Source organism: Bufo gargarizans, chromosome 1, assembly GCF_014858855.1.
Source record: "Bufo gargarizans isolate SCDJY-AF-19 chromosome 1, ASM1485885v1, whole genome shotgun sequence".
NCBI classification, from domain to species: Eukaryota; Metazoa; Chordata; class Amphibia; order Anura; family Bufonidae; genus Bufo; species Bufo gargarizans.
The window spans coordinates 364,775,374-364,802,848 of record NC_058080.1 but is presented as its reverse complement, the minus strand read 5'-3'; the positions used below and the strand labels follow the sequence as shown (position 1 = coordinate 364,802,848).

General features: G+C 41.7%; 1 protein-coding gene across 3 annotated transcripts in view; it reads left to right on the top strand.

The window, feature by feature from the left end:
- ARHGAP45 (Rho GTPase activating protein 45) overlaps positions 1–27,475 on the top strand; it is a 92,207-nt gene that overhangs the window by 62,915 nt on the left and 1,817 nt on the right. For 2 of the 3 annotated variants that reach the window (XM_044269427.1, XM_044269444.1), the window contains 9 exons: positions 38–141; positions 6,091–6,183; positions 6,310–6,387; positions 7,444–7,613; positions 8,009–8,197; positions 8,382–8,519; positions 9,160–9,383; positions 17,326–17,548; positions 21,289–21,385. In XM_044269427.1, the coding sequence (XP_044125362.1) occupies positions 38–141; positions 6,091–6,183; positions 6,310–6,387; positions 7,444–7,613; positions 8,009–8,197; positions 8,382–8,519; positions 9,160–9,383; positions 17,326–17,548; positions 21,289–21,385 (1,316 nt within the window). The remainder of the gene's footprint in view (positions 1–37; positions 142–6,090; positions 6,184–6,309; positions 6,388–7,443; positions 7,614–8,008; positions 8,198–8,381; positions 8,520–9,159; positions 9,384–17,325; positions 17,549–21,288; positions 21,386–27,475) is intronic. The other variant, XM_044269434.1, reaches the window with a different exon arrangement.

Below are 27,475 nucleotides of genomic sequence, written 5' to 3'. Positions count from 1 at the left end.
TTTTAGAAATGTTTTAAAATTGTTTTTGTATGTTTAGGACACCATGCATCCGAAACAGAAAGTCAAGTTGGAGCTCAAAGGATTGTCCATCTACAGAAAATAAAGACATTACAGGAGAAGACCGTACCGTGGAGAGGAGAGGTGAGAAAACAGATAACTCCATAGAGTTTTTTTACAAGCGTTTTGATAGCTAAAAAAATTGCTGTCACTACCTGATTTGAAGTTTTGTATTTTCATTTGTAAAAACAGTCATTTACAGTAGAATTACAAAGGGTAAACCAAAAAGCCAGAAACAGATCCCTGCATAGTGATCTACAGTCATCAAAGCTAAACAAACGAGATAATCAGATGGGCTGTCCCATGTCCGTCCGAACGTTTTTAAAGGTAGAGGGTATAATAAATGTTGCAACAGTTAGGCAACTGTAAATGATCGTTCGGCCAACAGCCATCTCTTCCGTGTTCCCCATACACATACCGAGCGTGTCTCTGTATGCTATGAGGAGAATGGAGAAAGCTCCTGCCTGAAAGTTCTGACAGTGGCTTATCTCCCCGGAGAGCAAAAGGATTGGGCGAAAATATGTATTTCACCAGATCCATGTCTCACCTGAGAACTGTCGGGGGGGGAGTCCGAAGCTCCCCACACACATTAGTGTGTCAGCTGAACCTGCCATTCTCAGTGAGTTCAGTATGTGTATGGCATCTTTAGAACCATTTCTTTAAAAGGGGTTTTATACATTTACGGATTTAAATCAAAGAGGACCTGTCACCGCAAAATACAGTGCTGAGCAGATTGAGATATAGGGGGTCATTTATTATACTGAACTACGCATAAACTAGGCATATTTTAGGTGCAGATGGTCGGAAGCTGTCTTACATTTAGGACTGGCGCTGGATCCGCCTCCAGCTATGGGCCTATATTAAGATCAACGTCTAAAACGCCAGTCTTAATAAATGTGCCCCATAGTTGGCACATAGTTATTAGGGGGGATTTATTAGAAACTGTACAGCAATTTTCTGGTGTTCAAAGGTCGCAATTTCTTGCACAATTGCCAATTTTCAATTTTACGTTTTTCTCCCTACTTTTAAAAAAGTGCACGAGACTTAGCAGGAAGGTGTGTGGCCTAGCACTGCTCAACAGATTTACTATCATTTATGCCAGAAACTGTTGTAAATTATTGCAAAAAACCTACATAAGCTTCCGGCATAGATGTGCTTTTCTGGGGCACAGACTTCCAGATGATTCGCTAAATGTATTCTCTTTAGCTTCTCTTAATAAATGTAGTGCTTCTTACTCTAGCACACTAATAAGACTGGGGTAGGAAATGGCAATCAAAATACATTTCCCCCAGTCTTTAAAAAAAAAAATATATACATTTCCCCCACCAAGTCTATATGTAAGCATATTGGGATATATTACTTATAAAGAGATTTTCTCAGAATATGTATTGGTGGCCTATTTGAGATTTAAAGGGGTTGTCTCACTTCAGCAAATAGCATTTATTATGTAGGAAATTTAATAAAAGGCACTTACTAATGTATTGTCATTATCCATAATGTCTCTTTTGCTGGCTTCATTAATTTTTCCATCACATTATACACTGCTTGTTTCCATGGTTACGACCACCCTGCAATCCATCAGTGGTGGTCGTGCTTGCACACTATAGAAGAAAAGCACCAGTCTGTGTGAGCTCCCATGGTCCTGGCCACCAGAGAGGCCGGCACTTTTTACTATAGTGTGCAAGCATGACCATCGCTGCTGGATTGCAGGGCGGTCATAACCATGGAAACGAGCAGTGTATAATGTGATGGAAAAATGAATCCAGCCAGCATAGGAGGCAATATGGATAATCACAGTACATTAGTAACTGCCTTGTATTAAAGGGATTCTGTCATCAGAAATGAGCCCTATAAGCTAAACATATGGCGATGTCCCTTGTAAAACACAGAATCCTAAAGTGAGTTTATCTAATGCCCCTGTGGCTCTATATTCATAAAAAAGACGTTTATATAACCTGCCAATCACTTCAAAATGTGTCCAAGGGGACGTCTCCTGGTGAAAGGTGCAGCCATGTCATTTAGGTGCCCAGCGCCGCCTTCTGTAGTGAAATCGCCGCCCTCCGTTTCATGCGATCCGCCTACCTCAGGTCATCACTGCTTCTCTAACCACCGCTCGCTTCATCCAGATCCCACGCGTGCACACTAGGTTGGATGGCTGGGATGGGCTGTAATAGGGCAGTCAGTGGAGGTTCGAGCGAAGTGCGTCGGCCGGCGCATGCGCACTTCGCTATACGAGGCCGCTGCCAGTAGTCTGGACGGGCGCATCAGGCTATACCTAGTGCACACGCGCAGGATTTGGATGAAGCGAGCGGAGGTTACAGAGGCGGCCACAAACTGAAGTAGGCGGATATAATAAAAGGGAGGGCGGCGATTTCACTTGAGGAGGCGGCGCTGGGCACATAAACGACATGGCTGCAGCTGGGCCCCTTTCAGCATGAGACGTCCCCTTGGACACATTTTGAAGTAATTGGCAGGTGATATAAACGTCTTTTTTATGAATATAGAGTCACAGGGGTATTAGATAAACTCACTTTAGGATTCTGTGTTTTACAAGGGACATCGCCATATGTTTAGCTTATAGGGCTCATTTCTGATGACCGAATCCCTTTAACTTTCTGTACATGATAAATAATGGCACTTGCTGAAGTGAGACAACCCCTTTAAACATACAGTACAGACCAAAAGTTTGGACACACCTTCTCATTCAAAGAGTTTTCTTTATTTTCATGACTATGAAAATTGTAGATTCACACTGAAGGAATCAAAACTATGAATTAACACATGTGGAATTATATACATAACAAAAAAGTGTGAAACAACTGAAAATATGTCATATTCTAGGTTCTTCAAAGTAGCCACCTTTTGCTTTGATTACTGCTTTGCACACTCTTGGCATTCTCTTGATGAGCTTCAAGAGGTAGTCACCTGAAATGGTTTTCACTTCACAGGTGTGCCCTGTCAGGTTTAATAAGTGGGATTTCTTGCCTTATAAATGGGGTTGGGACCATCAGTTGCGTTGTGGAGAAGTCAGGTGGATACACAGCTGATAGTCCTACTGAATAGACTGTTAGAATTTGTATTATGGCAAGAAAAAAGCAGCTAAGTAAAGAAAAACGAGTGGCCATCATTGCTTTAAGAAATGAAGGTCAGTCAGTCCGAAAAATTGGGAAAACTTTGAAAGTGTCCCCAAGTGCAGTCACAAAAATAATCAAGCACTACAAAGAAACTGGCTCACATGCGGACCGCCCCAGGAAAGGAAGACCAAGAGTCACCTCTGCTGCGGAGGATAAGTTCATCCGAGTCACCAGCCTCAGAAATCGCAGGTTAACAGCAGCTCAGATTAGAGACCAGGTCAATGCCACACAGAGTTCTAGCAGCAGACACATCTCTAGAACAACTGTTAAGAGGAGACTGTGTGAATCAGGCCTTCATGGTAGAATATCTGCTAGGAAACCACTGCTAAGGACAGGCAACAAGCAGAAGAGACTTGTTTGGGCTAAAGAACACAAGGAATGGACATTAGACCAGTGGAAATCTGTGCTTTGGTCTGATGAGTCCAAATTTCAGATCTTTGGTTCCAACCACCGTGTCTTTGTGTGACGCAGAAAGAATGAACGGATGAACTCTACATGCCTGGTTCCCACCGTGAAGCATGGAGGAGGAGGTGTGATGGTGTGGGGGTGCTTTGCTGGTGACACTGTTGGGGATTTATTCAAAATTGAAGGCATACTGAACCAGCATGGCTACCACAGCATCTTGCAGCGACATGCTATTCCATCCGGTTTGCGTTTAGTTGGACCATCATTTATTTTTCAACAGGACAATGACCCCAAACACACCTCCAGGCTGTGTAAGGGCTATTTGACCATGAAGGAGAGTGATGGGGTGCTGCACCAGTTGACCTGGCCTCCACAGTCACCGGACCTGAACCCAATAGAGATGGTTTGGGGTGAGCTGGACCGCAGAGTGAAGGCAAAAGGACCAACAAGTGCTAAGCATCTCTGGGAACTCCTTCAAGACTGTTGGAAGACCATTTCAGGTGACTACCTCTTGAAGCTCATCAAGAGAATGCCAAGAGTGTGCAAAGCAGTAATCAAAGCAAAAGGTGGCTACTTTGAAGAGCCTAGAATATGACATATTTTCAGTTGTTTCACACTTTTTTGTTATGTATATAATTCCACATGTGTTAATTCATAGTTTTTACGCCTTCAGTGTGAATCTACAATTTTCATAGTCATGAAAATAAAGAAAACTCTTTGAATGAGAAGGTGTGTCCAAACTTTTGGTCTGTACTGTAGATAACCTAGCCTAAGAATAGGTCAACAGTGTTTTAATAAAACAAAACTAAAAAACCTTGAAGGTGATGTTTTTACAAACCGGATTCCAAAAAAGTTGGGACACTATACAAATCGTGAATAAAAACTGAATGTAATGATGTGGAGGTGCCAACTTCTAATATTTTATTCAGAATATAACATAAATCAAGGAACAAAAGTTTAAACTGAGAAAATGTACCATTTTAAGGGAAAAATATGTTGAATCAGAATTTCATGGTGTCAACAAATCCCCAAAAAGTTGGGACAAGACCATTTTAACCACTGTGTGGCATCTCCCCTTCTTCTTACAACACTCAACAGACGTCTGGGGACCGAGGAGACCAGTTTCTCAAGTTTAGAAATAGGAATGCTCTCCCATTCTTGTCTAATACAGGCCTCTAACTGTTCAATCGTCTTGGGCCTTCTCTGTTGCACCTTCCTCTTTATGATGCGCCAAATGTTCTCTATGGGTGAAAGATCTGGACTGCAGACTGGCCATTTCAGTACCCGGATCCTTCTCCTACGCAGCCATGATGTTGTGATTGATGCAGAATGTGGTCTGGCATTATCTTGTTGAAAAATGCAGGGTCTTCCCTGAAAGAGATGACGTCTGGATGGGAGCTGCCCATGCCACACGCACTCATGCAACCCCATACCATCAGAGATGCAGGCTTCTGAACTCAGCGTTGATAACAACTTGGGTTGTCCTTGTCCTCTTTGGTCCGGATGACATGGCGTCCCAGATTTCCAAAAAGAACTTTGAATCGTGACTTGTCTGACCACAGTCTTCCATTTTGCCACACTCAATTTTAAATGATCCCTGGCCCAGTGAAAACGCCTGAGCTTGTGGATCTTGCTTAGAAATGGCTTCTTCTTTGCACTGTAGAGTTTCAGCTGGCAACGGCAGATGGCACGGTGGATTGTGTTCACTGACAATGGTTTCTGGAAGTATTCCTGAGCCCATTCTGTGATTTCCTTTACAGTAGCATTCCTGTTTGTGGTTCAGTGTCGTTTAAGGGCCCGGAGATCACGGGCATCCAGTATGGCTTTACGGCCTTGACCCTTACGCACAGAGATTGTTCCAGATTCTCTGAATCTTCGCATGATGTTATGCACAGTTGATGATGATAGATGCAAAGTCTTTGCTATTTTTCGCTGGGTAACACCTTTCTGATATTGCTCCACTATCTTTCTGCGCAACATTGTGGGAATTGGTGATCCTCTACCCATCTTGGCTTCTGAGAGACACTGCCACTCTGAGAAGCTCTTTTTATACCCAATCATGTTGCCAATTGACCTAATTAGTGTTAATTGGTCTTCCAGCTCTTCGTTATGCTCAAATTTACTTTTTCCAGCCTCTTATTGCTACTTGTCCCAACTTTTTGGGGGATTTGTTGACACCGTGAAAATTTGAATCAACGTATGTTTCCTTTAAAATGATACATTTACTCGTATTAAACATTTGATCTGTCATCTACGTTCTATTACAAATAAAATATTGACATTTGCCATCTCCACATCATTGCATTCAGTTTTTATTCACAATTTGTTTAGTGTCCCAACTTTTTTGGAATCCGGTTTGTATATGACAGATAATTTGCCTTTGTCCACAAGTCACACTTACACTTAGTTTTGTACATTCAGGAGTATACGGTAAGTGTATGTATGATATTATATGGATCTAAGTGAATTGATTTAACCTTTAATCATTTATTAGGAGGAAAAGGCCATCAAGTGCATAAGTCATGGCCTAGTGCTCTGACTGATAGAGATCTGACTGGAAGCAAGGAATCAGCAGGTACTAAACATGGTAAAGCAGCAGTAATATCCACAAGTTCTATGTACATACAATTATTTAATGCTATCAGTTCATCCACAAAACATCCTTTTCAGGTAAGACATAATATACAATAAATCTTTTGGTTTTATTTTACAGGTTTCCAGGAAAATCTGATACAGCCTATTTCACCCACAGGAGATGGTGAAAACAAAAGACTGGCTTCACTAGAGCAAGGTTGTCAACTATGAACTTGAACTTCGATTCCTTCATTATTTCTCACAAATAATTGCATACAGTTTTCAGTGAATACGATTTCTGTCCAAAATGTAAAACTGGGTATATTTTAGTAAATCAGAAGTTAGAGCAGTAGCCAGAAGTTTAGTAAATGTTTGTTTTAGGCCTCATGCACACGACTGTTGTTTTGGTCCGCATCCGAGCAGCAGTTGTGGCTCGGATGCGGACCCATTCACTTCAATGGGGCTGCAAAAGATGCAGACAGCACTTCGTGTGCTGTCCGCATCCGGTGCTCAGTTCCGTTTTTCAGACAAGAATAGGCAGTTATATCAATGGCTGTCCGTGCAGTTCCGCAAATTGCGGAACGCACATGAACGCCATACGTGTTTTGCGGATCGGCAATTTGCGGACCACAAAACACACAACGGTCGTGTGCATGTAGCCTTACTTACAGAGATATTGCCATTATTTTGTTTTACTGCTGCAGCCTTTTTTGTGACAACACAAACTGCAAGTATTGCTTTTTTTTATTATTTTATACATGTCTCTCCCCCTGCTCAGAAAACCCATTTTATCATCACAATCCTTTACAAGTTTATGAATAAATTGACCATCCTAGCAATCTGCCAGAAAAAGTAAATGTTGCTTAATGGAAACCAGAAGAATTCAGAACTTAACTTCAACATGTAAAATAGCGTTGATCATGAATATTCGAATTGCGAATTTTAATCACGAATATCAGCACTTTGAGAATTTGCGAATATTTAGAATATCGCAAAGTATATTCGTAATCGCGAATATTCAGTTTTTTAATACCAGTTTATGCGAATCAAGAAAATAATGCCGGGAGATCACGAATTTGCGAATTCTCGAATATATGGTGAATATTTGACCAAATATTCGCGAAATATTGCAAATTCGAATATTGTCCTTGCCGCTCATCACTAATATAAAATCTCAATAGAAATTGGAAAACACACAAATCTAATCAGTCAACAAGATATCAGCCTTAGCAAGAAATAAAATATTTTTGCTACTTATTTTTTTCTTCCTTAGACATTAATGGGCTGCCTTCTTCCTTGGAGGTACCTCACTCCAGTGGTCCATTCCGTAATGTTGGCTTATCCCGGGCAGCTCGTACTCACAGGCTACGGAAATTGCGGACACCAAGCAAATGTCGGGAGTGTAACAGTTATGTGTATTTTCAAGGAGCTGAATGTGAGGAGGTAAGAGGTGTGAACATGGGATGAAAACATTAAAGAGGTGGTCCCTTGATCAGAATCTCCCTCTGTTGGCCAAAGCTGAGGGACAGTACAAAAGATTTTTCTTACTCTGGAGGAACATTGCTGTCTATGGTTTAAGTGAATGCCAAGCAGCTACCCCAGTGATAACTGCTGATCATGGCTGGCCCCCCTCTAGTTGGCAGAGAACCTGCTCAGTAGAAAAGGGGTTGTCCTCAGTGGAAGCCTCCTTATTCTTGCATCAGTAGAGGATTCTTCTAAAGGTTGGACATACTATCTAAAAGTTGCTAGAACTTTTCCATGTTTTAAGTGTAGAGACTGTGTTTCACTGTTTTCATTGATTCTTAATTTTTCGACGCCTATTTCTTTATTCTTCTCAGTGTTCCCTTGCTTGTCACAAGAAATGTTTGGAAACTCTGGCAATACAGTGTGGTCACAAGAAATTGCAAGGTCGATTACTTTTGTTTGGCAGGAACTTCTCAGACGCAGCGTTGAGATCTCCAGATCACGTGCCTTTCCTTATTGGCAAGTGTGTTTCAGAGATAGAAGCACGTGCGCTAACCATGAAGGTGATGAATTAATGAAAATACAGATGCTGGCTTTTTATCATTTTTATCTAAACATAGTTAATCGGGATTAACCGTTTCCCTTAAACATTCTAAGACAGCACTAGTACATCCATTCTCGACTGCGTCTTCCTATGTTGCTCATAGCTTTACTGTTTGGTGATGTTCATATTTGATTGTCTTCTAGGGTATATATCGTGTGAATGGGGTAAAGACTCGTGTGGAGAAGTTGTGCCAGGCATTTGAAAATGGGAAGGAGTTAGTTGAACTTTCTCAAGCCTCACCACATGATCTGAGCAATGTCCTGAAGCTCTATCTTCGCCAGGTAAAATACATTTACACAGTGTGTTGAATTAAACTTCCAACAGAGCCTTCAAGAAAAATAAGCAGAAAATAATTAGGTCCTAGTTTCACAAAATAACTGTGGGTTGGCAGCTATCTCACTTTAATTTCATTATTATTAAAGGGGTTGTCCGACGGAAAATATTAAACAGCTTTCAAACCAGCATCTGGAACTGAATACTTTTGTAATTGCATGTAACTAAAAATGTTGTATTGCCACTCAGTTATTTAATAAAATGTATCTGTTTAGCGCCACCTGCTGTTTGTTGTTTTTCTTATTTCTATGTCCACCTCACTAAAGTGGACACACATGCTCAGTGACATCCTTTAACTGCTTCCTGAGCTATAATAGGGAAAGAGCTGCAGCAAAAAAGGACATGCCTACTAAGCTTCCAGCTTGATATAAATCTAGCAGGACAATTGCAGCAATGAATGGGGGTATCTCTGGATCCAGGGCTGGTTGTAGATTTCTTAGAATTGTCATGTGCTATATGCTATCTCATTTGTTACATTCATCATGGGATAGCCCCTAGTTCTACAGCTAAATTGCTCTAATGCAAGACAATGTTCATGACTAATACATTCACTAACCATGAATAACCCCAGTACATTTACTTCTTCAGCTCCCTGAGCCTCTAATGCCCTTCCGGCTCTATAATGGTTTGATGGGTCTTGCAAAAGAAAGTCTTCGTGATGGTGAAACCGGCAAAGCATCCAGACTAGAGGACAAAGGTGCGGAAACGGAACCAGAGGTACTGGCTATGGTGGAGAGACTGAAAGAACTGCTACAGGACCTGCCCTTTGAAAACAGGGTCACATTGCAGTATTTGGTAAAGCATTTGTGCAGGTATGTTTACTGAACAGAAATAATTATTGGATGAGTAACGCTGGCCATACACATTAGATAGCTGTCAGCTAATCCTCCTGACTTGCATGTACACATGTTTTGAATGGGAAGAGTGGGAGTAATCTACAGTACTGCCAGACATATCTCTGATGGCTGCTTATCTCTCCTAAAAACAAAAGGAATGGGCATGTTGAGATTTGAGACTAGGTGCAGCTAAGTCCCATTTAAGTGAATGGGGCTGCAATACCAAGCACAGTGGCTTTCCAGTGGATGGCGCTGTGTTGGTAAGCTGCGAAGAGGCCGCGGCACTCACTATAGTGTTGCAGCCTTTCAAACAGCTTATTGGCAGGGGTGTCAGGACTCGGACCTCCTCCAATCAGGTACTGATGACTTATCCTGAGGATAGGTCATTAGTATTAAACACTCAAGCAATACTTTTAGGCCTCTTTCACACGAACTAGTGTCCCCTGTGGCCACATGGGCACCCACCGTGGGCCATCCTCATGCGGACTGTGACCCGCTTCACTTGAATGGGTTCTGCGATCCCTCCATTCCGCAAAAAGATAGAACTCTGTAGTGCTTCCGTAGGGTTCCATGCTTCTGTTCCGCCATGCATCTCCTTATTTGTGGACCCATTCAAGTGAATGGGTCCACATCTGTGATGCGGAATACACACGGCCGGTGCCCCGTGCATTGCGAACCCGCCGTTTGTGGTCCACAATGCATGGGCACCGACCGTGGGCCAGCCGCATGCGGATCGGGACCCCATTAGCTTGAATAGGTTCCGCAATCCCTCAGTTCTGCAAAAAGATAGAACTCCGTAGCGCTTCCGTAGGGTTCCGTTCCGCATCTCCAGTTTTGCGGACCCATTCAAGTGATGCGGAATGCACACGGCCGGTGCGTGTGAAAGAGGCCTTAATCTGATGTTCTGAAAATGTTTACTGTTCTCTGAAGTAATAGAGATGGGTCTCCCAGGGGTTGTAACCATGAGTAGACATCAAATATGCGGTCAGTGTACTGTCTATTAGGTTGCATACAGTGAGGAACAGAAGTATTTGAATACCCTGCGATTTTGCAAGTTCTCCCACTTAGAAATCATAGAGGGGTCTGAAATTCACATTGTAGGTGCATTCCCACTCTGAGAGACAGAATACAAAAAAATAAATTCAGGAAATCACATGATTTTTAAAGAATAAGTACAAACCGGATTCCAAAAAAGTTGGGACACTATACAAATCGTGAATAAAAACTGAATGCAATGATGTGGAGGTGCCAACTTCTAATATTTTATTCAGAATAGAACATAAATCACAGAACAAAAGTTTAAACTCAGAAAATGTACCATTTTAAGGGAAAAATATGTTGAATCAGAATTTCATGGTGTCAACAAATCCCCAAAAAGTTGGGACAAGGCCATTTTCACCACTGTGTGGCATCTCCCATTCTTCTTACAACACTCAACAGACGTCTGGGGACCGAGGAGACCCGTTTCTCAAGTTTAGAAATAGGAATGCTCTCCCATTCTTGTCTAATACAGGCCTCTAACTGTTCAATAGTCTTGGGCCTTCTTTGTTGCACCTTCCTCTTTATGATGCGCCAAATGTTCTCTATAGGTGAAAGATCTGGACTGCAGACTGGCCATTTCAGTACCCGGATCCTTCTCCTACGCAGCCATGATGTTGTGATTGATGCAGAATGTGGTCTGGCATTATCTTGTTGAAAAATGCAGTGTCTTCCCTGAAAGAGATGACGTCTGGATGGGAGCATATGTTGTTCTAGAACCTGAATATATTTTTCTGCATTGATGGTGCCTTTCCAGACATGCAAGCTGCCCATGCCACACGCACTCATGCAACCCCATACCATCAGAGATGCAGGCTTCTGAACTGAACGTTGATAACAACTTGGGTTGTCCTTGTCCTCTTTGGTCTGGATGACATGGCGTCCCAGATTTCCAAAAAGAACTTCGAATCGTGACTCGTCTGACCACAGAACAGTCTTTCATTTTGCCACACTCCATTTTAAATGATGCCTGGCCCAGTGAAAACGCCTGAGCTTGTGGATCTTGCTTAGAAATGGTTTCTTCTTTGCACGGTAGAGTTTCAGCTGGCAACGGCGGATGGCATGGTGGATTGTGTTCACTGACAATGGTTTCTGGAAGTATTCCTGAGCCCATTCTGTGATTTCCTTTACAGTAGCATTCCTGTTTGTGGTGCTGTGTCGTTTAAGGGCCCGGAGATCACGGGCATCCAGTATGGTTTTACGGCCTTGGCCCTTACGCACAGAGATTGTTCCAGATTCTCTGAATCTTCGGATGATGTTATGCACAGTTGATGATGATAGATGCAAAGTCTTTGCAATTTTTCGCTGGGTAACACCTTTCTGATATTGCTCCACTATCTTTCTGCGCAACATTGTGGGAATTGGTGATCCTCTACCCATCTTGGCTTCTGAGAGACACTGCCACTCTGAGAAGCTCTTTTTATACCCAATCATGTTGCCAATTGACCTAATTAGTGTTAATTGGTCTTCCAGCTCTTCGTTAAGCTCAAATTTACTTTTTTCAGCCTCTTATTGCTACTTGTCCCAACTTTTTGGGGATTTGTTGACACATTGTGAAATTTTGAATCAACTTATTTTTCCTTTAAAATGATACATTTACTTGGATTAAACGTTTGATCTGTCATCTACGTTCTATTACAAATAAAATATTGACATTTGCCATCTCCACATCATTGCATTCAGTTTTTATTCACAATTTGTATAGTGTCCCAACTTTTTGGGAATCCGGTTTGTATTTTAACACCTGAGAAACAGCAAGAATTCTGGCTCTCAAATACCTGTTACTGTGCCTTTAAAAAGTCCACCTCTACTCCACTCATTAATCTAACTTAGTAGCACCTGTCTGACCTCTTTAAAGACCACTGTCCAACCCACAGTCAGTCAGATGCCAACTACTACCATGGGCAAGACCAAAGAGCTGTCAAAAGACACCAGAGACAAAATTGTGGACCTCCACAAGGCTGGAAAGGGCTACGGGGCAATTGCCAAGCAACTTGGTGAAAATAGATCAACTGTTGGAGCTGGGACCACAGTTTTAAAGGTCACTGTCGGTAGAACACTACTCCGTCATGGTTTCAAATCATGCATCACACGGAAGGTTCCCCTGCTCAATTCATCACATGTCCAGGCCCGTCTGAAGTTTTCCAATGACCATCTGGATGATGCAGAGGAGACATGGGAGAAAGTCATGTGGTCAGATGAGACCAAAGTAGAACTTTTTGGCCTAAACTTCGTGTTTGAAGGAAAAAGAAGGATGAGTTGCATCCCAAGAACACCATCCCTACTGTGAAGAATGGGGGTGGTAACATCATGCTTTGGGGGTGCTTTTCTGCGAAGGGGACAAGACGACTGTACTGTATTAAGGAGAGGATGAATGGGCTATTTATTGTGAGATTTTGAACAACAACCTCCTTCTCTCAGTCAGAGCATTGAAGACGGGTCGTGGCTGGGTCTTCCAACATGACAACGACCCGAAGCACACAGCCAGGATAACAAAGGAGTGGCTCCGTAAGAAGCATATCAAGGTTCTGGAGAGGTCTAGCCAGTTGGATTTAGTGACCTAAATCCAATAGAACATCTTTGGAGGGAGCTGAAACTCTGTGTTGCTCAGCGACAGCCCCAAAACCTGATGGATCTAGAGGAGATCTGTGTGGAGAAGTGGGCCAAAATCCCTGTTGCAGTGTGTGCAAACCTGGTCAAGAACTACAGGAAATGTATTTGCAAACAAAGGCTTCTTTACCAAATATTAACACTGATTTTCTCAGGTGTTCAAATACTTATGTTCAGCAGTGCAAGACAAATACATTCTTTAGAAATCATACAATGTGATTTCCTGAATTTGTTTTTTTAATTCTGTCTCTCAGAGTGGGAATGCCCCTACAATGTGAATTTCAGATCCCTCCATGATTTCTAAGTGGGAGAAATTGCAGGGTGTTCAAATACTTCTGTTCCTCACTGTATACACTGTAAAGGATTGAGCTAATGGATTTCATAGCTCACAATTACTGATGGAATGTTATAGAAAAATAAGGACAGAGGATTATGCTCAGCTATTGGAGACAAAGGGACCAATATACTATTCTTGTTTAGTAGCCCTCTGCTGTCCTTCCGTTCCCCCCCCCCCCCACCCCCCCCCGGTTGTGACATATAATGGATGAATTAGCTCATGCCATGATACAATTTGTACAAGTAAGTAAAACTGTTGCACAGGTAAAACAAGGCTAAACTAACAAAAACCTGCCGGGTTTAGGTTTTGGGTGGAGTTTCCTTTGAAGTAGTCTAACGACAATTCTGCAAATCCCTAGGGCGTGATTTGTACTAGTGAAGCCATAATTGATAGGATCACCATTTCAACCATATACCATAAGCATCTGGATTACCTCCAGATTACATTTGGGGATTTGTTAGGTCTCTTTCACACGTCATTGTTTCATGTATGTGTGCTGTCCATGGTCTCCAGAGACTTCTGATGTATCCATTGATTTTAATGTGTGAATTCACACATCATTGGTTTTCCATGGACTGTGGGGACACCACGGAAGCATGCCTTATTTCATCCATGATGATTATAGTCTATGGGTCTGGGAAACCCATAGATACAGCTTCCATCCATGTTTGGTCCGTGGTTTTCACAGATTATTGCTAGAAGATGCTCTGGAAAATAATTTTCAGCCTAGCAGAGAACATGAAACATGGATGACACAGACTGAAAATCACGGAACCACAAATCAAATATGAATGGATCACGGACAGTGTCATGGATGAAATGTGGATTGTGCCATCACGGACATGCCGTGGACACAGACGTGTGAATGAGCCTTTAGCACTTACTACTGTAAAGAAGCTAGCCAAGGTAAGACTGCATTTGTAGATATGTATGTTGATGGCCTAACGAGATGTTATCAAAGTTTTCAAGACATCTTGTTGGGGTTACACATACAGTAATATGGTGTCTTATATTGCCAGACCTAATAGCTGTGTCCTGAGCAGCATTGCTACTTTTCAGTGCTGGAGTCATCATCAGCTCGGAGCCCATTAACAAACTACTGGGCTCGTTTACTTAACAAGAAGTGCTTTTTCAGCACATGCCTTTTACATTACCTTCTTTTCAGTGTAATTCATAGGTTTGCAGAAGCAAATTCTGCCAACAGCAAATTGCTGCCCCATAGAAACGAATGGGTCCGCAATTCCGTTCCGCAAAATGCGGAATGAAATTGCAGACGTGTGAATGGACCCCAAGTTATAACTGAAGAGTGAACTTAGCCTAATTTGTCTCTTTATGATTGGGGGAATTGTTAGACAATTTTCTCTTCACATTTTTTAAAAACAGTTTCATCAAACAACAAGTTCACAAGATCAAAAGCTTAAAGACGTGAAGGCTAAGCAGCATATGACTTAAAGGGGTTGTCTCACTTCTGCAAATGCCATTTATCATGTAGAGAAAGTTAATACAAAGCACTTACTAATGTATTGTGATTGTTATATTGTCTCCTTTACTAGTTTGATTCATTTTTCCATCACATTATACACTGCTTGTTTCCATGGTTACAATCACCCTGTAATCCATCAGTGGTGGTCGTGTTTGCACACTATAGAAAAAAGTGCTGGCATTTCTGGTGGCCGGGACCGTGGGAGCTCACATTGGCTGACGCTTTTTCCTATAGTATACAAGCACAGCCACAGCTGCTGGATTACAGGGCGGTCATAGCCATGGAAACGAGCAGTGTATAATGTGATGAAAAAATGAAACAGCCAGCAGAGGAAGCAATATGGATAATCATAATACATTAGTAAGTGTCTTGTATTAACTTTCTCCACATAATAAATGCCATTTGCTGAAGTGAGACAACCCCTTTAAAGGGAACCTGTCATTAACTTTATGCTGACCGTACTGAGGGCAGTATAAAGTAGTGGCAGAAATGCTGATTTCAGCGATGTGTCACTCATCAGCTAAAAGTAAGTGGTTGCTGAGAACCAGCATCTTAACCATTGCAGCCCAGGCCTTGAGAAGAGTCAGATCTATCTGAGAAGAGTCCTGGTTATTCCTAATCTCCTGCTCTCCTGCCCATCTGCTGATGGTTGGCAGTTCTCTTCTAGAGAGAAAGGGAGAAAACTAGGTAGAAGACTGTCAGCCAATCACCCCCGGGGAGAGCAGGAATTCATGAATAACCATGACTCTTCTCAGGTGACCGGGACTCTTTTCCAGGCCCAGTCTGCAATGATTGTGATGTTGGTTATCGGCAACCACTTACTTTTAGCTTATAAATGACAGACCGCTGAAATCAACTCACCTGTCCCTACTCTACTCTGCAGCATAATGATGTTGACAGGTTCCCTTTAAAGAAGTTGTCCAACTTTTTTGGTTTTCTTGTTCATTTAAACCATGGATGTCAAACTCATGGCCCTCCAGATGTTGCAAAACTACAACTCCCATCATTCCCTGATAGCTGTAGTATGCCCAGGCATGATGGGAGTTGTAGTTTTGCAACAGCTGGAGGGCCATGAGTTTGACATCCCTGATTTAAACGCTGACTAAATACTGACCATGCAAAGGTGGCCGCAGGGTGGTTTGAGATATTGTGTTTTTTGTTAAAAATGAAGGTTTTTGTGGCCTTTTTTCCTTTAAGCTGTGGCCAGATGTTAGCTGTAAGTCAATATAAATATAAAATGCACTACAAACAGTGTTCTTTTGGTGGCTTTTTTTAGGTCTGTGGAGTTTTTTTTATGTGTTTATTTAAAAAATGCATGAAAAAAATGTATGGAACAAAGCACCCAAAAATGCTTGTAAAAAAACGCATGCATTTCATTGTGTTTTTTTTTTTTTATATCAGACAAAGAAAGTGCCACTAAAAAACTATGTGGTATTCTCATCTCATAACTTATAGATGCAGATCCCACCTCTGCAACTCTCACCTGTCTCTAGAATGGGAGTCCCTTAACCCAGTCCTGCTGGCCATCACATCCAGGCTGAGAGACATGGCTGGGTTTATGGAAACAGCCGAGCTCACTGTGCCACACTGTGTCTCTAACACCCATAGACGTTAACAGGAGTTACAGAAACAGTGTAGCATGGCGCTCTCGAATGTTTCTGTAAACCAGCAGGATCCCATTCGAGAGATAGCAGTGAGTCTCAGAGGTGGGACCTGCATCTATCAGATATTCTGGAAGATCCTGTGGATATGCTATAAATGCCTGAGATGAGAATACTCCTTTAGGGTACCTGCACACAGATGCGGGTTTAAAAAAACAAATTCTGCGCTGATTTTCATGTGGATTTGGCCTCATGCACACGACCATTGTTGTGTCCCGTGTCCGTTGTTCCGTTTTCAGTGATTTTCTGCGGACCCATTGACTTTCAATGGGTCCGTGGAAAACTCGGCTGATACACCGTTTGTCGTCCGTGATCCGTGTTTCCAGTCTGTGAAAAAAATAGGACAGGTCCTATTTTTTTCACGGACAACGGTTCGCGAACCCATTCAAGTCAATGGGTCCGTGAAAAAACACGGATGCACACAAGATTGTCATCCGCGTCCATTTTCTTCCTATCATTTGCATGGCAAACTAAACTTAGAATTTTTTTTTACTTTCCTTCATGTTTGGAGATCCTCCAAAAATAAAGGAAGACACACGGAAACAAAAACGGACACGGATCACAGAACAACGGAACCCCTTTTTGCGGACCGCCAAAAAATACTGTCGTCTGCATGAGGCCTTTTTCTGCATTTCCGTACTAAAAAAAGTACATAACACATGCGGATTCTGGTGTAATCTGCAACGTGCGCAGGTAACCTAAAAAGGATGTGTTGTGGCTGATTTTATGTAATACAGGAGATGATGATGTGCAGTTATGATGGGCATGTTGATTCTGTTTTTCCTGCAGAGTTTCAGAACAAGAACAAATCAATAAAATGAGCCCTAGCAACCTAGGCATCGTTTTTGGGCCTGCACTGATGCGACCACGTCCTACAGATGCTACCGTTTCTCTGTCATCTCTTGTGGATTATCCTCACCAAGCACGAATTGTGGAAGCACTTATTGTCTTCTTTGACAAGATCTTCCAGGAGTCTCCTTTATCCATGGATAAGCTATTGAGGACTAATGATGTAAGCATAATACATATACATAAAACTGTCAGATTTATTGCCTTAAAATGTTGCTCCATTCTTGATGAATTCTTTGAATTCTATGGTTTTATGTATCAGGACATAAAAAACAAAAGGTCCTTAGAAGGTCTTAATATTAGGTAAATGTAACCTCAGATGAACAGCAACATACCAGATCCCAATGAAGCCAAAATGAAAAGCCACATGTGATCCCAATAAAGCCAAAATGAAAAGCCACATATGATACCAATGAAGCCAAAATAAAAAAGCCACGTGTAATAAACTAGGTACACCCCATGAATCAATAGCTTGTACAACTACCTTTAGTAGCAATAGCTTAAAGTTATCATTCTCTGTACATCTTTATCAGCCTCTCATATCGTTCAGGAATTCTGTACGACATTGCTTCAGTTTATTGACAATTGTGGGCATTTGTTTATACAGAGCTCTCTTTAAGGGGTGTGTCCCGTTTCCTGTATTGATGACCTACCCTCACCACTACCATAGTACGGTGGGGGTGGGGGGGGGGTGATACAAGCAAATAAGACAAACACATAGCGGTGAGTCTTTGTTGGGGTACTTTAAAGAGAATCCGTCAACAGTTTTATGGAGTCCTAACTAAGGGCAATAGTGTTGAGCGAATCGAGCTTTGGATCCTACATCCAAAGTCGGTTCGTTCAAAACTTTGTTTGAATGCTGTACGGAGACCCGCCTCCTTCAAATGTATGGGCTCCAGTGAGGGAAATTCGTTATTCCCAAAGTCTGGCGGTACTTCGGTGAATAACTTTGGGATTAGATTTTTTAACTTTAAAACCATATGAAAACATGGATCCGAAGTCGGCCTCGGTACAGAGATACCAATCATTTAGTATCGTCGTTTTAAAATAGTTTTAAAGTTTAAAAATCGATGGCCGAAATTATTCACCGAAGTACCGCCAGACTTTGGGAATAACGAATTTCAGAGGCAATACATTTGAATGCTGTACGAAGACCCATCTCCATACAGCAGTAAAACTAAGTTTGGAGCGAATCGACGTCGAATCTAGGATCCGAAGCTCGATTACCTCAACACTAAAGGGCAACATAAACTAGTTACAGATCCCCTTAGCAAAATGCTTGGTAACAGTTTAATTGACCCAGCCGTTTCACTAAAATCTTATGCTAAACAGCTCCAGAGCATCCCAAACGCATCCCCATATTCATGAGCTCCTGCTTTATCCATCCACCTGCTGCTAATCTGCTGCTAATTCATATGGAGAAAAAAACTGTCAATCAGAGGCATGAGGATATCAATATGGGGACTAGCAGCATAAAACTGGTGACAGATTTCCTTTAAGCCACATTCATCAAATGTTGTTTGTCTTGTCTTATTTGTCTTATCCTTAAAAGGGTTTTCCAAGATTTTTTTTTACTAATGACCAATCGGTCTTCAGTATCTGATCGGTGGGGGTCCGACACCCTGGACCCTCATCGATCAGCTGTTTGAGAAGGTATTGCAGCTCAGCTAGCCCCATTCACTTAAATGGGGCTGAGCTGCTCCTAGACCACGTGATTGATGAACGTGACATCACTTAGCCTATGAAAAGCAGAGAAGGCTGTGGCACTGACAGGAGCACCGCTGCCTTCTGAAACAGCTGATTGGTGGGGGTCCCGGGTGTTGGACCCGCACCGATCAGATACTGATGACCTTAATAAAAAAAAAAGTCTCGGAAAACCCCTTTAAACCTAACACTTTTACCTACAAAAGCTACTGCAGTTTTCCTACTTCTCCCTCCTACCAGAGCGAGATTGCAACTTCTTTTGTGTATTTAAAAAAAATAAAAAATTTAAAGTCGCATTGCATTGATAAATCTGGAATGAAACTCTATTAACACAGCTAACCACTCCCACTTTCCCACCCATTCTTCAAACTGGAGTGAGTGTTGTAAAAATGCTAAAAGTTGCAAAATTTGGGCGCAAATTAACCCAAAAGGTCACAAAAGCCCAATTTTTGCAACTTTTTAAAGACAGAATTCTGAAGTAAAGGCATGATAAATCAGGGCCATAGTGTACAGTGATATCCTCCATCTTGCAGAATGTAAAAAACAAACAAAAACATTTTGATTTTACTGTCTCCTGTTGGTGTTGGTTTGATGTCCTCAGGTCAATAACGACTGGCTTGGTTGTAATATCCAAAAGATACAGGGTCTGCCATATGTAGCCTCCATCTTTGCTAGTTGTAGTAGCCTGAAGACAGAAACTTGGCATGTTGGGACCCAAGTATAGGTTCAGCCTAGGGCTGGTTAGCAGCCTGGGGTGGCCTTATCAGAATGGTGACTCTGTGATTTAGATCCATTCAATTTAACCCCCTCTGGACATCTGCCGTACACATACGGCGAATGTCCGCAATCGTCGGTAATGCCAATCACGGACATTTAACCCCTCACATGTAACCACAGCATCTGAAAGGCCGGAAACCTGGAAGCGCACGCTTCACGGGCAGGAACACCTCCTCCGGGCGGAGGAGGAGGAGAGGGTTCCTTGTAAGTAATGAGCCTGAGCCTGTACTAGGGTTCCAGGCTCATTGCTTGTATATTACAATTCAGGCCAGCAAGTGACAGCACTAAATTGTAATATACTATCTGTATAGGATAATGGAGAAAATTCCATTATTCTATACAAATTACAATCTGATGATTGCATGTTGTGGTCCACTTGGGGACCTAAAAAAAAGTAAAAAAAAAAAAGGTTTAGAAACTTCCCCAAAATAAAACTACTTAAACAATAAAAAAATGAACATCATGGGCATCGCCCCATGCGACAACACCCTTACTATTAAAATAAAATAAAAACGTATCCCATACGGTGAATACCGAAACGGGAAAAAATAAATTATGGACGATTCACAGTTTTTTCATCATATTACCTCCAAAAAAATGGAATAAAAAAGTGATTAAAAAGTCATACACATGCAAAAATAGTATTAACAAAAATAACAAATATTATTCCCAAAAAAAAATTAACCCTCACTCATCTCCATAGACAATAAAAAAAAGTTATGGTGGTCATAATATGGTTATGAAAAGAAAATGTCATTTTTTTCAAGGAAGTTAAAAAAAAAAAAATTAAGTATTAAAAAGCACATATCTGGTGTCACTGTAATCGTACTGACATGGAGAATGAAGAGCACCAGTCAGTTTTACTGCATAGGGAACGCCATAAAATGAAAACCATAAAACTGTGGAATTATGTTTTTAGTTTTTTTTCCAATTCCACCCTATTTGGAATTTTTTTCCAGCTTCCCACTACATTCTGTGCAACATTAAATGGTATCATTAGAAAGTACAATTTGTTCCGCAAAAGACAAGCCCTCATATGGCTATGTGAACGGAAAAATAAAAGGCAGGGAGTAGACAATAGAAACGCAAAAACTGAAAATCACTGTGTCAGGAAGGGGTTAACGCAGTCCCCCCAACAAGGCATATTAGGGTCTGCACATATCGCTTTAACCATTAGACATTACAAACGAGCCAGTCGCCATAGACCGGGGAGTACCGAATAAATACCAACAAGAGACGGTAAGATCTAATCGATTCTTTACATTCCACAAGGTGGTGGATGTCGCCATAGACCATGTGTTCATAGATATCGTTTTTCTGACGAATCAGGACAGATACCTCAATACAAATGTGAACACATCTCTACAAGGGTAAACTATATGTTTTGATACTGATGTGGGTCTTTGCATGTGCTCTGTGCAGGATGACTCTTCACAAGGAAGTGTTCCCAAACTTCAAGTCACTGTGGAAGAAGAGGTACCTGAAGTTGTAACTGAATTCCAGTCTACAGTGTTTAGAGGTGAGTTACATCAATGCTGTACCAGTCTGTGCCGGTGTAATTACATCACAGCATCCGCCACATGCTGAACACCTCTGCCCAGGATCAGGTCCAGTCAGAGGTAATTAGGAAAAGAGTCCCATTTCACAATCATTTCCAATGATTTTCCACATTTATTATGTGTCTTTGGTAGCCACATCTGTGATGACTGCAAGTTGAAAAGCTAGCCCTAGTGAATACAAAATCAGTACGTACTAAAAATTAAAGGGGTTTTCAAATACTTTTATACTGATAACCTACTGTATCCTCCCACTTGGGACCACCACCGATCAGCTGTTTGAGAAGGCACCGTGGCCTTCTCGCATCTTAGCCTAGGCCATGTGAAGTCACAGCCACTATGGCTTATCTATGGCGCTGTAATTGGTTGAGAAAGTTATGGTGTTTGCAGGAGCGCCGGTGCCTTCTGAAACAGCTGTTAGATGGGGGTCCTGGGTGTTGGACCCCCACTGATCATTGCATAGGTCATCAGTATAAACGTCTTGGAAAACCCATTTAAAGAGACCAAAATGTATTGCTCGGTTTACACCTTATTTTGTCAGAAATTGCAGAGGTTAAAAAGTTGTGTTCCCAAATAGCATGCAATAAGTTGTAACAGCTGCCTTCTCATGGCAATAAAGGTTGTTAACATGGCAATAACATGGCAATAAAGGGTGTTAACATACTTTAGTTATTTACAAGTCAAAAGACATACCGTATATGTTGGGGGGGGGAAAGGATGCTAAAGCATAATACGCTTTTCCACCCTGCAGAGTCCAGTAGAAAATCTATAGGTTACACAGATCCTTTTTTTTTTTTTAATGGAACCCTATGGTGACAGATGCTAAAAAAAAACTCATCTCAGGTTAATTTGCATATGTATCAAATAGTTTTTTTTTTTTACACAATAAAAGCACACAGAGCTATGGGGACTGGGTATTGTGGATGTGCTAGCGGCCATCTAGCAACCCATGTCCTCAGCTCTATACACAGAATCCCGGTGACAGGTTCCCTTTAAAGGACATATTTCTGTAATTTTGAGCATGCTAAACTGCTTACAGCACTGGATAGGAACTGGGGAGAGCAGTACAAATAAATGTACATACATGTAAGCCCCACCCTAGGAAGGCCCAAACAAGATGGGGACGCCCACTTAGAGGCAGGGTTTATATCAACCTCACTCATTTTCAGCTCAGAACAGCCTGAATATGCCAGGACTGTCTGAAAATGAGGGACAGTCCCTGCAAGATCAAAGCAGTTGGCAACTATGTAGATATACCTACTGCTTAGTCCTGTCAATCAATGGTCCAAGGGAAGGGCTGTGCAGAGAATGGAGCTGAGCTTCTGTGTAATGAGAGCATCTGCACCGCCATCATTGCACTAAATGCAAAATTAGCATTTTATCTGCAAGGAAGACACAGATCACTATAAGAATGGCACAACTGAAGTCAGATGAGCTGGTTGCACAGCAGTGATATGACTTTCTTTAAATGCACTAGAGGTGGAGCTTCACAGCCCCTCCCCTCTGAGTGACAGCTGTAGTGGGCCCCTGGTTGCATGCTACAGCTGTCACTCAAAGCAGAGGGGAGGGGCTGTGAAACCGCTCAATTCAGAGAACATTTAAAGGGGGATGCTGGCAAAACCACATTAAATCCGCACCAAAATCCACAATTAGAAATTGCAGTTTCTGGTGTGGATATGATGCAGAAATGCACATAAATCTGTACTGAATGCATGTGGATCTTATTTAGGTATGCCTGTTTTAGGTCAAATTTTAAAATATAACTTTTAATATTATTTATTTAGAATAATTTTCCCCACATGTAATACAATACAAAACAAAACAAAACAAGAAACAACTCTATTGAGAGTCTTTTAAAATGTATCTGTCAGGGATAGTCTCCTCAGGGTATTTGTGGTATTGTGTCAATACCTATTTACCGCATAAATATCCTTCCGAGAATGATAGGTATCTCAAATGGATGCACTTCAAAGGGTTAACTTCACCCTTGATAGTGCCCTGGTGTTATGTACCACCAGGTTTCTCTATCATTCGGCGATGTGAGCGGTCTGCTGTTACTAACACTCAGTGTTTATTAAAGCCATATGTCTGCTTGTTTCTACTTTGTATTTATTTTCAGCACGACTCGCTACATCTATACCCTCAGGTCATAACCCAGAGCATACTGCGTCTGCAGACCGCAGTGCTGTGGATAAACTACCCTAACATGTAGTTAAAATTTATCACGACGAAGCTCCCCCAACATGTTTCACCGCTCGCGCGGCTTCTTCAGGGGGATGGAGCTACATGCAACACGAGCGCTTGTAATCCGTAATACTTTATAGTCCCAAGGCGGGTCATCATAAAGGAAGGCCAATCAGAGCCTTCCTGCTCGTGTTGTAGGCGTCTATAGACGCCTACAACACGAGCAGGAAGGCTCTGATTGGCCTTCCTTTATGATGACCCGCCTTGGGACTATAAAGTATTACGGATTACAAGCGCTCGTGTTGCATGTAGCTCCATCCCCCTGAAGAAGCCGCGCGAGCGGTGAAACATGTTGGGGGAGCTTCGTCGTGATAAATTTTAACTACATGTTAGGGTAGTTTATCCACAGCACTGCGGTCTGCAGACGCAGTATGCTCTGGGTTATGACCTGAGGGTATAGATGTAGCGAGTCGTGCTGAAAATAAATACAAAGTAGAAACAAGCAGACATATGGCTTTAATAAACACTGAGTGTTAGTAACAGCAGACCGCTCACATCGCCGAATGATAGAGAAACCTGGTGGTACATAACACCAGGGCACTATCAAGGGTGAAGTTAACCCTTTGAAGTGCATCCATTTGAGATACCTATCATTCTCGGAAGGATATTTATGCGGTAAATAGGTATTGACACAATACCACAAATACCCTGAGGAGACTATCCCTGACAGATACATTTTAAAAGACTCTCAATAGAGTTGTTTCTTGTTTTGTTTTGTTTTGTATTGTATTACATGTGGGGAAAATTATTCTAAATAAATAATATTAAAAGTTATATTTTAAAATTTGACCTAAAACAGGTATTACTGGTCATTTGACCATTGGATAATAAAATATTGATTTCCTGGGTCCAGTGGATCTTCTGTAAATAATATTATTTAGGTATGCCCACATTTGTGTGCAGGAGGCCTAAGGGTGAAGTTCTGCCTCCATTGCACTTAAAGTGGTTCTCTCGGAATTAAGAAACTTAAAATTCTTAAATATTGCTTTATTATAAATATATTCCCAAATACCTTTTATTAGTTAGAATGGCGTGTTTTGTCTGGGGAGCAATCAGTAGGAGAAATAAAATGGCCACCGTCCTATTAGTTCACACAAAACACAGGCGGACAAGTTACTTCACAATACTGAGCTAAAGAGCTGGATCATCTTCCTCTCCTGCTTGTCAGGTATTATGATCCTGAAGACAGCTGAGAAGAACTTTAGCTAAAGCACTGTGGAAATGGAGTTCATGAAGAGACATAAAGCACAGAGAGGACAGACTGTGGTAATGGAGAATGCATACAAATGCTGCTCATTATCCACACCCCCACCTCCACTCTGTACTTCATATCTCATGAACTCCATTCCCACAGAGATTCAGCTAAAGTTCATATTAAACTGTATTCAGGAGCCCTGACATGTAGAGCAGAAAGGAGGATGAGGCAGCTCTTTAGCTCAGTGTAACTTGTCCTGCTGTGCGATTAGGACAGGTTTTGTGTGTACTAATAGGACGGCAGCCATTTTATTTCCCCTGATGATTGCTCTGCAGACAAAACATTATAGCTAATAAGAGGTATTTGGGAATGTGTAATAAAGTAATATTTAAGTATTTTCAATAATTCTATTAATTCCAGTAGAACCCCTTTAAGGAGCAGAATATGGCAGAGTAAAAGTTCATATTCTCACTACTCCTGATAAAAAGGTCCACAAAAGGTATGTTTGTACTCCTCTCTCCAACCTCCTATCTAGTGTTGTCGGCAGTTTAGCATGGGTAAAGCTGTTGACAGCTTCCTTAGACACGTATCTAGTACACTTTCCCTAGTAGCAGCTACAGGAATTTCATTATTGTACCCTTGCTCTTTGAAGGGACACAGTGTATTTGTAATTTCATATAAATAAGATTTTTTTATGGACTCAGTCTGTGCTAAAAATGTATTGTATCAAAACAGATTAATCTGTTTTACTGGATCTATGTAGGCTTGAGCAAATAGAGCTTCGGATCATAGATCCGAAGTCAATTCGTTCAAAAACTTAGGGGGTCACCTATTAAGCTGAAATACTGCTATATTACGTGTAGTTCAGACGCAGATTGCGGCACAACAGCTAGTTGTGCCAAAATCTGCTACTTCTCCCCGCTCATGCCAGGTCTAAAAAAGTGGGAGGGGTCCGCTGAAGTTATGAAGAAACCACTGTCAGCTTAGGGGTTTATCAAGACCGACGTCTAAAACACAAGTCTTAATAAACGTGCCCCATAGTTTTTAAATTCTCTTTCTGTACAGCATTAAAATGTATTGGCTCAGTGTAGTCAAACTTGGAAGTTGCAGAAGACCTTTGTGAAATACTTGACGTGTGAACTCACCCTTAAGGCCTCATGCACACGACTTATGTATTTTCCGGTCCTCAAATATGGATAGCGTCCGTGTGCATTCCGTATTTTGTGGAATGGAACAGCTGGCCTCTAATAGAACAGTTCTATACTTGTCCATAATGCAGACAATGATAGGGCATGTTCTATTTTTTTGCGGTACGGAAATGGAATGCACACGGAGTAACTTCAGTTTTTTTTGCGGACCCATTGAAATAAACGGAAAGAAAATACGTTCGTGTGCATGAGGCCTAAGGCTATATTACACCTGCCGATTTTTCAGAAGATGATCGCTGACGAGCGATAGTATGAACGCTCGTTAGTGATCATATTGCAGTGTAATACTGCTGCTGATTACCTGATGAACGAGCAAACAATCTCGTTCATTGGGCAATTGTGATTTTTAAGCACACTTAAAAATCATTGGTTGCCAGAGGCAGATTGTGCTGTCTAATTACGATCTACCACTAAACTGCATGGGGACCAGCAATGGCATAACGATTGCTGATCCCCATACTGGGGAGAAGATCACTGCATAGCAGCGGTCTCCTCCACTAGCTAGCAATCGCTTTCTCAATCGGCCTGTGTAAGACAAGCAGGGACTAAAAGCTTGTTCCCGACAATCTGCCCATCTAAAAGGTGCAATAATCGTTAGTGCAGGCACCTAAATTATAGTTTCTGGGCAGCAGATGATGCTTTCTAAACAGCAGTCTGCTGCCCAGAAAATAATTCAGCTGTATGAGGCTCGTCCCCATACTGTGGAGGTGATCACTGCATGTAAATGCAGAACTTCACCTCCACTTAACGAGCAGCCGACTGTTGGAAAGGAACCCTTCTTTCCTGACAATTGACTTTAGCTCGGCAAGTCTAAATCCACCTTAACGGCACTGGTAGGGTCTTTAAACATGGCACCTGCTTACGCGTGCAACAGGCACCACAGCCGGCAGGTCTCTGCTGTTTAAACAGCAGAGGTCCGTGGCTAATGTCCGCGACCGGCAATAATGTCGATTGCGGTCATTCTAGCCTTTAGATGCCGTGTTCAAGTGTGATCACGGCATCTAAATAACGAAAAACCTGGAAGCGCGTGCTTATGGGTTAAGACCAACGATCAGGGATGCCGTTCCTTAATTATAAATACACTGAGTCTCTCTGGAGAGACCCAGCGTATTAGAGCTGCAGTTGCAGGCCAACATAGGACATGAGCAATTAGAGATTTTACTATACTCCTATGGGAGTATATTAACAATATTAAACAGGCTAGTGGAGATTGTAGCCTCCTAATATATACAAATTTTAATTCCCCCTCTTCGCTTAGAATACAAAAATTATTAAAATATAAACATCATGGGCATTACCGCGTCTGAAAATGCCTGTGCTATTAAAATATAAAAATATTTTTGGCGAATGGCGTAACAAAAAAAAAAAGTATCGAAATGACCAATTCACTATTTATTCGTCGCTTC